Below are 12,755 nucleotides of genomic sequence, written 5' to 3' on the forward strand. Positions count from 1 at the left end.
TTGAATATGAGGTTCTTACCAGTAGACTTGAGTCAGGCAAGGTATTTTGAGTATTGTGGGTTTTTGAAGGATATGTTGGAATCTAGGTTGGAATCTATCTGATAGATGTAAATTAGGCAAGGGCATGGGGCTGTGTTTGTGTGCGCATGTGCATCTGTGTGTGTCCATGTCTAACACATACCTCTCATCCCCAAAGAAATTTGATAGAGAAATTATTTGAGATCTTGCATATTGTAAAAAAGGGAATTTTGGCAGAAGTCTGAAAGTGACCAAAAGGGACCTGTATAGCCAGACAATGAGAGTCCTTTCATAAAATAATGATTAAATAATACTTCTTAGAGTTTATATACTATTACCTGTCTGGAATATATTTAGGGGGAAAAAAAAAAGTATTCCTACAGCATTGCCAGTTCCAACAGAGTTTTTGTGGTAAAATGAAATGTCTTTTTCTGATCATGCAATAGTGAGAACTTAAATTAGTTTCAAAACAACTAGGAAGTTTTATCAGTGTCATTTAAAGGTAAGCAAATTCATGTTAGAATACCAGAAAATTAAAACTATAAGGAAGAATAATCAGAAGGGAAGCCAAGCTTCCTTTTGAAGATGATGAGATGGTAGAAGTATTAAAAGAAGTGAAGACTCTCAGAGGGTTAAAGCCAAAGGAGTTAAAGAACTGACTAATGAGAAGTTTAAAAGGAAGGGAAGCCAAAGTTGAAGAAATCAGTGCAAATTAAAAAAAAATCAGAAACCAAATAGGAAAAGTCTTCATAAACAGACTCAAGATGGTAGAAAACATAAGATTAAAGCCAAAATTAAGTCATTGCTTTATATTGGATTTTACAAGAATACAAAAAAGTTTCATGTTAGCTAAAAACACATTCAGATTTCCTTGAAAGGATAACATTGAATGTTAGATTCTTTATGAAAATATTTTAGAAGCTAGATAAGAATTGGAGGGGGTGATGAGGTGTATATATGGAAAGAAGAGAGATCAGACACCTGTGATATTGCAGTGTCAAAAAGATGAACAGATTAGTAGCAGACATCAAGGGTCTGAAAATGAGCAATACAGTAAAATTGCTGTAGAGGGAAGAGAACTTCTGGGTTTAATGATCTACCAGCTGGGCTCTGCTGAGATCTTTGAGCAAATCCTTGGCATCTCTGTTCAAAGGCATGTGGAAGGTGTGATAACTTGCACAATGAAACTACTGTTAATAGGAAGTGAGAGAAATTGGGAACTGGTACTTGCTGGTAATACTAAACATTAAATATAAGATTATTGTGAGACTCCTGCTGGAAAGATTGACAGGAATAATAGAGAACATGAGATGCCAAGGGAACAATGTGCCATAAGGCGGGGGTGGGGTCTGAGAAGCTAACTGAAAAATTCTTCATGACAAAGGAATGGGGTAGAAAATTTATTATGCTTGGTGTAAGTAAAGACTTTTTTGGACAAGCTATGGTTTTCTCTTTAATACCATGTAAAATACATTGTTCCAGAGCAGCTTTTGAAATGTGAGGACTTGATATATAAGCCATTGGGATTAGCATCTCCATTCTCAATAAAGAATATTGAAGAGAAAATTAAAATGATAAGAATAAAGCAGTACTGCTCATATAATCCTGTACTATTTTTGTGGTTTATAGATTGAATTTCCCTTCCTCCATTAAAATTTTTAAGTATATAAGGATACAAAAGAGACAGTTTAGGGAAGCTGAGCACTCATAGCCTAGCATTTAAGAAGAGCATCTCTCTAGCAATTTTAAAAGCAAGTGAAATAGAGTGTGGAGAAGTTGGAATAACATCATAAAAATGGGTAAAAAACAAAGTCATGCTAACTTGTTGAAAACAAGAAAAAAAGATGGTTATGTTCTTTGGAGGGGCAAAAAATGCGAAGAAAAAGGAGGGGGATCCTGAAAATAAAGGAAGTGGGAAAGAATGCAAACACGGTCTAATTACAGATGATTGGAGAGTAGTTCTTAGTGATCAGCTGCAGGAATTGGTATCAGTTTCTCCTGCTACCTCTGCAGCTTTCCATCAGTGATCTCACCATCAGTTCCCTTGGCTTTATTTGCCTTTCATATGCTAATGAACCTCAATTCAGTGTTGCAGAAGCTCCAGACCTTTTCCAGATCTCTTTTGGGGTGTGTCACAAGTGCCCTCATTCATATTCAGCAGGTTCAAAACTGAAAAAAATCATTCCCCCACTTCTCCTTCCCACCCCAAGTCTATTTTTCTTGCTTCCCTTCCCTATTGGGGAGTATTCCAACCTTACTCATTTAGTGTCCTACTTTAGAAATCTAAACATCGTCCCTGGTGTTTCTTCTTTTACCGCTGTTATCTAATCAGTCAGCAAGATTATTCATTCATCCTCTTTCATATTTCCCACATGTTTTTATTTCTCTATTATTCTATTAGTTTAGACCAGAGGTTGGCAAACTTTTTTTTTTTTTTTCATAAAGGGCCATATTGGAAATATGTTAGGCTTTGCAGGCCATATGGTCTTTGTCACAATCACCATAGCTCCAGCCAGAGATAATATGTAAATGAATGGATGTGGCTGTTTCCCATAAAACGTTATTTATAGACACTGAAATTTCCATTTCATTTAATTCACAAAATATTATTCTTCTTTTGATTTCCCATTTAAAAATGTATAAACCATCCTTAGCTTGACATCCCTCCCAAAACAGGAAGCAGGCCAGATTTGGCTCACAGGCCATAGTGTGCCCTTCCCGGGCCTAGACCATCATTTTCTTACCTGAAATGCAACAGTGGTCTCCTGCTCTCCTACTTTCCTTACCTGGTCTCCCTCTCTCATCTTGTCCCTCTCGTCCATTCATCACACTGAAACTAGGTTGCAAATTGGATCTCTTTACCTTGTTGAAGTCCTTTAAAGGTTGACTATTGCCATTCGAATGTATCCACATTTTTTGGCAAGACCATTCATAATGTGGACCTTGCTTACGTTTGTAGGCATATTTCTTGCTATTTCCTTCTGTCTGTTACAGCTTCTTAGAACTGTTTGAAGTTTTTGTAATGTGTGGTATTTTTCACTTCAGAGTTTTGACACATGCCTTGAATATCTTTCCTCCTTACCCTCAGCCCACTTCTACCTGGCAAAACATTACTCTTCCTACTGGACATATTTTAGCTATCATCTCCAGAAGCCACCCCTTATTCCCCTAAGGCATTTCATCTTCTTTTTTTTTTTTTTTTTTTTTTTTTTTTAAAGATTTTATTTATTTATTTGACACAGAAAGAGATCACAAGGAGACAGACAGGCAGGCAGAGAGAGAGGAGGAAGCAGGCTCCCTGCGGAGCAGAGAGCCCGATGCGGGGCTCGATCCCAGGACCCTGAGATCATGACCTGAGCCGAAGGCAGCGGCTTAATCCACTGAGCCACCCAGGCGCCCCGGCATTTCATCTTCTAAGGAGTTAAATGTTTCTACTAAGTTTTCCTATCATGTCTGTAGGACCTAATAATAGCATTTATTTTACTGTATTATAATTGACAAGTTACTTGACTGCCTCTCCTAAATAATAAACTTCTTGCGTGCCTGGAGTTTGTCCATTATTTTATCCCCAGTTTCATATCCAGTCCCTGTAATACCTTTGGCATTTTCATTTCTATTTTTTTGCATTAAAAATTTGAGATACAATTTTTATATCATAAAACTTAACCTTTTAAGGTGTGCAGTTCAGGTTTTTATCTCCAGTTCAGTTTGGTTTTTAATAAATTCACAGTACTATGCAGCCACCACTAATTCCAGAACATTTTCATCACTACCAGAAGAAACCCTATGTTCTTTTGCAACTGGCTTCTTTTACTTAGCATATATAATGTTTTTAAGGTTCATCCATACTGTAGCATGTACAAATACTTCATTCCTTTTTATGACTGAATATCAACATCATATTTTAAGCTTCATTCTTCAAAGCTACCAGGACTCTAGGGGAAAAAGAGAGAGGGTCTCCTAGATTGCCACTTCTGTTTCAACTAGAACAGGTATGCTTTCATTAGTTATTTGTTATGGATAAACTTTCACTTGAAATCTGAAAGTCACTGGCTCTCCATTTGAAGAGTAGACTCTTCTTAGGGCTGAAGGACTTTTTCTCCAATTTTCTTTCTCACTGTTTTTTTCCCTTTATTATGTGCTATAACCAAACAGTATTTTGATCAGGTCTTCGTATGTGCCTCATGCTTGCTTGCTTGCTTGCTTGTTTGCTTTCCTTCTTTCTTTTTTTAAGATCTTATTTATCTATTTGAGAGAGAGAGAGATAGCGAGAGACAGCACAAGTTGTGAGGAGAGGGAGAAGCAGACTCCCTGCTGAGCGAGGAGCCTGATGCAGGGCTCAATCCGAGGACCCCGGGATCATGACCTGAGCACCGAAGGCAGCCATTTAACAGACTGAGCCACCCAGGTGCCTCATGCCTCATGCTTTCTTTGCTCTTTAACTTTTCTTACGCAATCCCCTCCATCTAAAACGTCTTTTTCTACCAATTTACAATTTTACTTAGCCTTCATAGCCTAAGTCAGATAAAATCCCTTCCATAAAGTTTTCCCTGATCACATCAGCTAAGATTCATCCCTGAATTCCTACAGTAATTATACTGCTTTAGGTGCTGCCTTGTCTACTGATTCTTTAAGGCTGCTCTCATGTTTTCCAGTTTTATATTCTCCCATCCAGTACCTTGGCATAGTAATTTTTTAAAAAGTAAATGAAAGTGACATGGCCTTTAGAAAAGGAGCAGCCTCACTCCTGGGTATTTGTCTCAGAGAAGTGAAAACTAATGTTCATGTAAAAATCTGTACATGATTTTTCATAGCACCTGTATTTGTAATAACTAAAAATTAGAAACCACAAAAATATACAGTAGTTGAATTTTTTAAAAAAAACAGTAGTACAGGGATGCCTGGGTGGCTCAGTGGGTTAAAGCCTCTGCCTTCAGCTCAGGTCATGATCTCAGGGTCTTGGGATCGAGCCCCATGTCGGGCTCTCTGCCTACTTGTGATCTCTATCAAATAAATAAATAAAATCTTAAAAAAAAAAGCAGTAGTACATTCATATCATGGAATACTACTGAGCAATAAAAAGGAATGAACTATTGACATATGCAACAACTATGTGTTATGCTGAGTAAAAAAATCTTAAAAAGATCACATGTTGGGGCACCTGGATGGCTTAGTGGGTTAAGCCACAGCCTTCAGCTCAGGTCATGGTCTCAGGGTCCTGGGATCGAGCCCCGAATTGGGCTCTGTCTGCCCAGCGGGGAGCCTGCTTCGCCCTCTTTCTCCCTCTGCTGCTTTGCCTACTTGTGGTCTCCCTCTCTCTCTGTGCCAAATAAATAAATAAAATGTTTTTTTAAAAAAAGATCACATGTTATATGATTCCATTTATGGAATGACAAAGTTGCAGAGTTGGAGGACAAATTAGTAGTTACCAGGGATTAGAAATGGTGTGAGGAAGGAGGATAGATTTGAATATAAAGGACAGTATGAAGGACATCTTTGTGTGATAGAGTATAGAGTATTCTGTATCTTGGTTTTGGTGGTGGTTACATGAATCTATACCTGTGACAAAATGACATAGAATTATGCTTACATGTTTTACCAATGTCAGATGCTTGGTTTAGATGTTATTCGTGGTTATATAGGATGTATACGCACCAGGGGAGTTGTGTGACAGGACCATGGGACTCCTCTGTGTTGTCTTTGCAATTTCTTACAAATCTATTATTATTTCAAACTAAGGGTTTTAAAGCTTTCTCTTCAGAGATTGAGGAGGTATTTATCATAATCATTTTGGTACTCATGGTGCTGCTTCTGATCAATATGAATCTGTAAAGTAAAGTTACTTTTGAGGGTGACAAGGGAACCTGTTTGTAGCGATATTTTAGTTGCATATAACAATTCAATGAAGCCTTTTTAAGCAAGAACTGGTACAGTAGTTCTTTGTGGATGAATCCTAGCTCTCCAGAACCTTTTTAAAAAAAATTTTTAAATTAAGTGCTAAGCCTGGGGTGTCTGGCTGGCTCAGTTGGTAGAAGTTGAGACTCTTGATCTCAGGGTCATGAATTAGAACCCCAAGTTTGGTATAAAGATTACCTAAAAAAAAAAAAAGATTTAAATGAAGTGCTATGCCTTAATTTGAGTCATATTTTGGTATACTTCTAAGTTCTTACTGTTCTTTTATACTGGCTCTTAAAGGGCAGTGACCACAATTATAGGTCCTGTGTAGTATATGTTATCTTATGGGAGCTTAATAAGCATCAATTATTTTTGATTTGCCATTAACTGATTCAAATAATTAATTCTTTTCTTAATATAGAGTTAATAAGAGGTCTCTTCTGGTAAGATTTTGAAAAATCCCATTAAGCGATATTCAACTCAAACTTCTAAATGTTTGAAAGTTATTAGACTATATATTAAGTAAAATGAATATTCTTTTGCAAATTTAAAATGAGTATTACTAATCAGAATTTATCTCTTAATTCTTTTTGGAAAGGGGTGGGTTTGTATAAGTTAAGGATTTTTCTTTTGCATTTATGATCAAGCTCAAAGTGAATGTGAGCCTAAAAAAGGAAATATGAGCAAAACTGTATATTCTATAGTAAAATGAAACTTAATTTTTTTTTCAGGTTAAACTACAGAGCAACATATCATATCAGATGGCAGATATACATCATTTAAAGGGTAAGAAACGTAATTGCAGATTAAAGATAAATAAAGTTCACTAAATGTCTAAAACCCTCAAGAATTAAATTGTTAGCTAAATGAAATAAAATTTTTTGAACAGAGGTCCTGTGATGGCAAGGCATTTATCCTTCTGTCAGTGCTTCTTTCTGCTTGCTATTTTTTTTAAAGATTTTATTTATTTATTTGACAGACAGAGATCACAAGTAGTCAGAGAGGCAGGCAGAGAGAGAGGAGGAAGCAGGCTCCCTGCTGAGTGGAGAGCCCGATGCGGGGCTTGATCCCAGGATCCTGGTATCATGACTTGAGCCGAAGGCAGAAGCTCAACCCACTGAGCCACCCAGGCACCCGTCTGCTTGCTATTTTAACAAATGATTCTGTTTGTCATCAAAGTACTTTCCTATTAAATAATCATAGATCAGTTGAGTAAGAAGTCCAGTGGCTTCTGCTAGTCAATGCCAAAGTAAATGAAAACCCATGTGACTGAGTAAAAATCTTTATTTATTGTATTGTGTATAGTGAAGTAGATCTTGAGATCTTTGGAAATTTTCTGTGATAATCTTCAGTGGTAAGAAAGGCTTTGATTTGAACTCATAACTGTACAACTTCTAGTCTTAGTGCAATTACTGAAGCTTGGACTCTTAGGAGTGAATATCCTTTTAAATGGACTTTCTGCACTTTAGGAACTATTTCTGCTGAAACAAAGTTCAAATCAACTATAAAATTCAAATTGGAGTATTTTCATTGAAATTAATAGTGGGTATAATGGAATTAATACACACTAAGACTCTTAAAAACCTTATGGTAGTTAATATTTTTTTGGAAATGAAAGGAATGAGAGTTGGCTTTTAATCACTGAGATAACAAAGTAACATTTTAGTATACACCCTTTTATCTTGAATAGCTCACCTTATTTTTATGCCTATTACTGAAAGGAAATTTGAAATAAAAATTTTCTAGAAGTAAATTTTTTTTTTCCTTAAGTGTTGGTTCTAAGCAACACATTTCTTAACTACATCCCTCTTGAAGGAGCATGGCCATGCCTTTCTGTAATATACCCTGGTGTTACTGTCAGAAGTAGTACATTCTGCATGATCAACTGCGGACCTGATCTCTTGTTAAGTTACTCTGAGAATCCTGCTGTGGTTTTCAGGGGGAACCACAGTAGACAGAGAGTATCTTTGGGTTTAAAATAAAGAAAACAAGGGGTGCTTCGCTGGCTCAGTTGGGTAGAACATGAAACTCTTGATCTTGGGGTTGTGAGTTTGAGCCCCATGTTGAGTGTGGAGCCTATTTAAAAAGTAAAATAAAATATACTGCAAGAAAGAAGGTAGAATAAAGACAATTAAAGAAAATTTAAAAACACGGTCATCAGCTGAAGGTAAAATTGAGATATAGGAAAATTTTTCTTTAGTTTTGCTCTCCGATCTATTTACTTCTCCCCTTTTCAGGTCTTTGTGTTAAAGCACCAATTAGCTCCCGGCTTTATAATCCTTTCCCTGTATTCAAACAGAAAAGAATCTGATATTTTACATGGACTGGAACTCACTGATGTTTTATTTTTCTTTGTCAATTGTATTTTAAGCCTTTAATTTCCAGTTAGAAATAAAACTTTACTTCTTTATAAAGGAATTTCCAATATTGTTAGGGAAAAACTATATGGGGAGGAGAAGCCACCCCAAATCTTTTTTTTTTTTTAAGATTGTATTTATTTATTTGACAGAGACACAGCGAGAGAGGGAACACAAGCAGGGAGACTGGGAGAGGGAGAAGCAGATTCCCTGCTGAACAGGGATCCCAATGCGGGGCTCGATCCCAGGACCCTGGGATCATGAGGGATCATGACCTGAGCCGAAGGCAGACACTTAATTGACTGAGCCACACAGGCGCCCCACAAATCTTGAAAATCTTGAAATCATACTAAGCCTCAGGCTCATTCTGAAGATAAACTTAGCTACTTCAGTTATTTTACTGTGTGGGGGAAAAGAAGCCTAAAGACCACCAGTTGAAGTATATTCTCTAGTGGCTAGCTGCTTAGTGGTGCTCATTTTTTTTAATTGCAATAACTTTTCAGTTTTAGAACCTTTCCTGCCTGAATATAGGTTCACTGAACTGGCTGACTATAAGCTATAAGGCTTTTTGCCTCTTGCTGAGAACTCATTGTCTCTGTAGAATCAACATCCACAGCGGAGGCCAGAGTTTGTCCTACCTCTAGTCCTCTGTGTCTTAGGAGATGGGGCCAGGGGTCAAGTAATAAGCAGAATGTGTTATTCAGGGATACCTGACATCAAATTTGCTATTTTTATCTGAGGTGGTTGTAATAGGTGAAAAACTATGAAGATCAACCATGTTTAGATATTGGAGAATTAATAGAGTAAAAAGAAAGTTAAAATGTGGCTTGACTAAACTTACAGAAACAGAATGGAATGGTGGTTACCAGGGGTGGGGAAAATGAGGAGATGTTGGTCGAAGTGTACAGTCTCTCAGTTATAAGATGAGTAAGTTTGGGGGATCTAATAAACAACATCATAATTACAGTTAAGAATACTGTATTGTGTACTTGAAAATTGCTAAGAGAGTGTATCTTAAATGTTCTCACCACAAAAAAGAAATGATGTTTATGTGAGATGATGGAGGTGTTAGCTAATGCTTTAGTGGTAATCATTCATAGTACATAAGTGAATTAAATCAACGTGTTATACATCTTAAACTTATACAGTGTTCTATCTCAAAAATATATTTTTTAAAGATTTTATTTACTTATTTGACAGAGAGAGAGAGTAAGCAGAGGGAGTGGGAGAGGGAGAAGAAGGTGTCCCACCGAGCAGAGAGCCCAATGTGGGACTTGATCCCAGAACCCTGGGATCATGACCTGAGCAGAAGGCAGATGCTTAATGAGTGAGCCACCCAGGAGCCCTCAAAAATTTTTTTTAAATAAAAACGTGGCTTGAATATATAAACATAATTATTAATTATAAACATTTTATGTGAATCATTAACTTTTCACCCCTGGTTATTATACTATATAGTAACTATTAATATGCATATTGTTAAATGTTTTATTTATATACTTCAGCAATTGTCCATCTGACTTTAAAATTTTTATTTGTTGTCATTGTCACAGTTATGATTCCACAATAAAATTTAGAAAGTAGAGAAAAAAATATGCTCAGAATCCCACCACTAAACATGATCACTGGTAGCACTTTGATATCTTGTTATTCTAGTCCAGTTTTTTACATGTATATAATTACATTATAAATATATTTTACCTCTGCTTTTTGAAAACTTATATCCCAAGCATTTTTGGAGTGCCTTTAAAGTTATAAGACTAATTTTAGAAGCCTTCCATGAGAAGTAGATGTTATAATATTGGTACATTATGATTAGATATATTTAGTCTTAAGAGATGTTACTTTATATAGAAAAGACTTCTGTTGCCATTTATAAAAATTAAGACTTTCTTGGGGCACCTGGGTGGCTCAGTGGGTTAAAGCCTCTGCCTTCGGCTCAGGTCATGATCCCAGCGTCCTGGGATCGAGCCCCGCATCGGGCTCTCTGCTCAGCAGGGAGCCTGCTTCCTCCTCTCTCTCTCTGCCTGCTTCTCTGCCTACTTGTGATTTCTGTCTGTCAAATAAATAAAGTTTTTAAAAAAAAAAAAAAATTAAGACTTTCTTAACTACCACTTTTGCTTACTGCTAAGGCTGTTAGCTAATTAAAAAAAAAAAGATTTTATTTATTAGAAAGAGAGAGAGAGCATGAAAGGAGTGAGGGGCAGAGGGAGAAGCTGGCTCCCTGATGAGCAGAGGGCCTGATGTGGGACTTGATCCTGGGACTCCAGGATCATGACCTGAGCCGAAGGCAGATGCTTAACCAACTGAGCCACCCAGGTGCCCCAATTTTTTTAATCCTCTGTTTAAGAAACTGACGTTTCTCGAGGTGCCTAGATGGCTCAGTGGGTTAAAGCCTTTGCCTTCTGCTCAGGTCATGATCCCACGGTTCTGGGATCGAGCCCCGCATTGGGCTCTCTGCTCAGCGGGGAGCCTGCTTCCTCCTCTCTCTGTCTCTGCCTGCCTCTCTGCCTCCTTGTCTGTCAAATACATAAATAAAATCCTTAAAAAAAAAAAAAGAAAGAAACTGACATTTCTCTGGCTGCATTTCTTTTATTTGTAGGGTCACGTGAAGAGGGAGCAATCTATAAAATGTGGGGTCGGTGATTGTGGATTAAATGTGAACAAAAGAGTATCTGGGGCACCTGTGTGGCTCAGTCGGTTAAGCTTCCAACTCTTGATTTTGGCTCAGGTCATGATCTTAGGGTTGTGAGATCAAGCCTGGCAACAGTTCCCACTCTGCATTGGGCGTGGAGCCTACTTAAGGTCTCTTTCCCTCTCCCTCTGCCCGTCTCAGCTTCCCCTTCTCTGGGGGGTGGGGGGCAGGGAAGAGCATCTGGTCCCACTTTTAATCTACTCTTCAGCTTGGAATTTCATGTTATTCATTACAACTAAAACTTTGAGCTCTTGTCCAGAAATTATAAGCTTTGAAAATATAATTATAGTATAGGTGGACCTAGCATTAGTAGCAGAACTAGAAATGAGATCCATAGTGATTGGCATTTAACTTGGGAGTCAAATGTGATTTAGAATGAAAAAGAAACCATGAATTCTTGATCCATAGCCAACACATCGATTCCCTGCTCCCTTTTTATTTATTTATTTATTTATTTTTTAAAGATTTTATTTATTCATTTGACATAGAGAGGTCACAAGTAGGCAGAGAGAGTGAGGGGGAAGCAGGCTACCCACTGAGCCACCCAGGCACGCCCCCTACTCCCCTTTTATAAAGCAGATAGGTTTAAAGAGTTAGGGTTTTTTGGTTTTTGTCTTAGTTGCTATTAAGCATCTGACTCTTGCTTTCATCTCAGGTCACGATCTCAGAGTCAAGAGAAGAGCCCCCATCTTGGGCTCCTGCTCAGTGCAGAGTCTGCCTGAGATTCTCTCCCTATCCCTCTCCCTCTGTCCCTCCCCCTGCTCACTCTCTCTCCCCCACCTTAAATAAATAAATAAATCTTTAAAAAAATTTTATTGCCCATGCTTATGTTATAAAAGACAATTAAATGTGGTACTAATTATATAATTTTACTGCCCGAGAGTTTGAGTAAAGAAATTGAGAAATGTATATAAATTTTTAAAATCCCGTAATTTCTTGATAAGCATTAGAGTGAGTAAACTCTATTCCTTTGATTCTTTGTGTGGTTAGAGCAACTTGCTGAACTTCGTCAGGAGTTTCTTCGACAAGAAGACCAGCTTCAGGACTACAGGAAGAACACTACTTACCTTGTGAAGAGGTTAGAATATGAGAGGTGAGATGCTATTATGCAACAAATAGTTATGAATCTGGAATATTTGTCCAACTTTTATACAATTTCTTTCTTTCTGATTTCTGTTTTTTTCTTTCATTTCCTTAGGTCTTTTAAATTCCTTTTCTGTTGTCTTTCTATGCCTCTTTGAAATCTACTCTCTTTCATTCTGATATGTTAAACACCATGAAAATATCTTTTACAAGATATGTTTAGTCTTCCCATATAGAAGAATTCATTGTCAGCCAGAAAATCTTGTAAGGCCTGAGTTTCATTGCATTAGATGTGCAAAGACTGACAGGAGAATCTGTGGTTCTCTTTGAGGGGCATCTAGAAGACAAAGCCCATGCTGGGAGGTGTCCCCAGAATGGCTGAGGGACTGAGTTCCAGCAGCTCCTGCTCTGTATTTCAGTCCTCTTGTGTACACCTCTACACTCAGTTGGTGAGGAGATCAGGGAACCTCTTTCTAGCAATCACTCTTTAAAAATTTGTTATTTCTTTAATCAGTTTTACAATGAAAGGTATCTTTTGGATCTGCATACCCAAAACTAGAAAGATGAACCATATCCATTTCTGAACTTCCTACTCTTGTAGGTAATCAATATACATCTACTTACATACATGTATTTTAACCCAATAGTATTCAGTAGTTTTCAGTTTATCTATAGAATTAGAGAGTTAGCATATTCAAGGGTAATAT

General features: G+C 37.3%; 1 protein-coding gene across 2 annotated transcripts in view; it reads left to right on the top strand.

Annotated features, from left to right (window-relative positions):
- Nucleotides 1-12,755, top strand: part of GOLM2 (golgi membrane protein 2) — a 104,899-nt gene that overhangs the window by 25,575 nt on the left and 66,569 nt on the right. For both annotated transcript variants that reach the window (XM_046008497.1, XM_046008498.1), the window contains exons 2-3: nt 6,645-6,699; nt 11,956-12,058. In XM_046008497.1, coding sequence (XP_045864453.1) covers nt 6,645-6,699; nt 11,956-12,058 — 158 coding nt within the window. The remainder of the gene's footprint in view (nt 1-6,644; nt 6,700-11,955; nt 12,059-12,755) is intronic.

Source organism: Meles meles, chromosome 6, assembly GCF_922984935.1.
Source record: "Meles meles chromosome 6, mMelMel3.1 paternal haplotype, whole genome shotgun sequence".
Lineage (NCBI taxonomy): Eukaryota > Metazoa > Chordata > Mammalia > Carnivora > Mustelidae > Meles > Meles meles.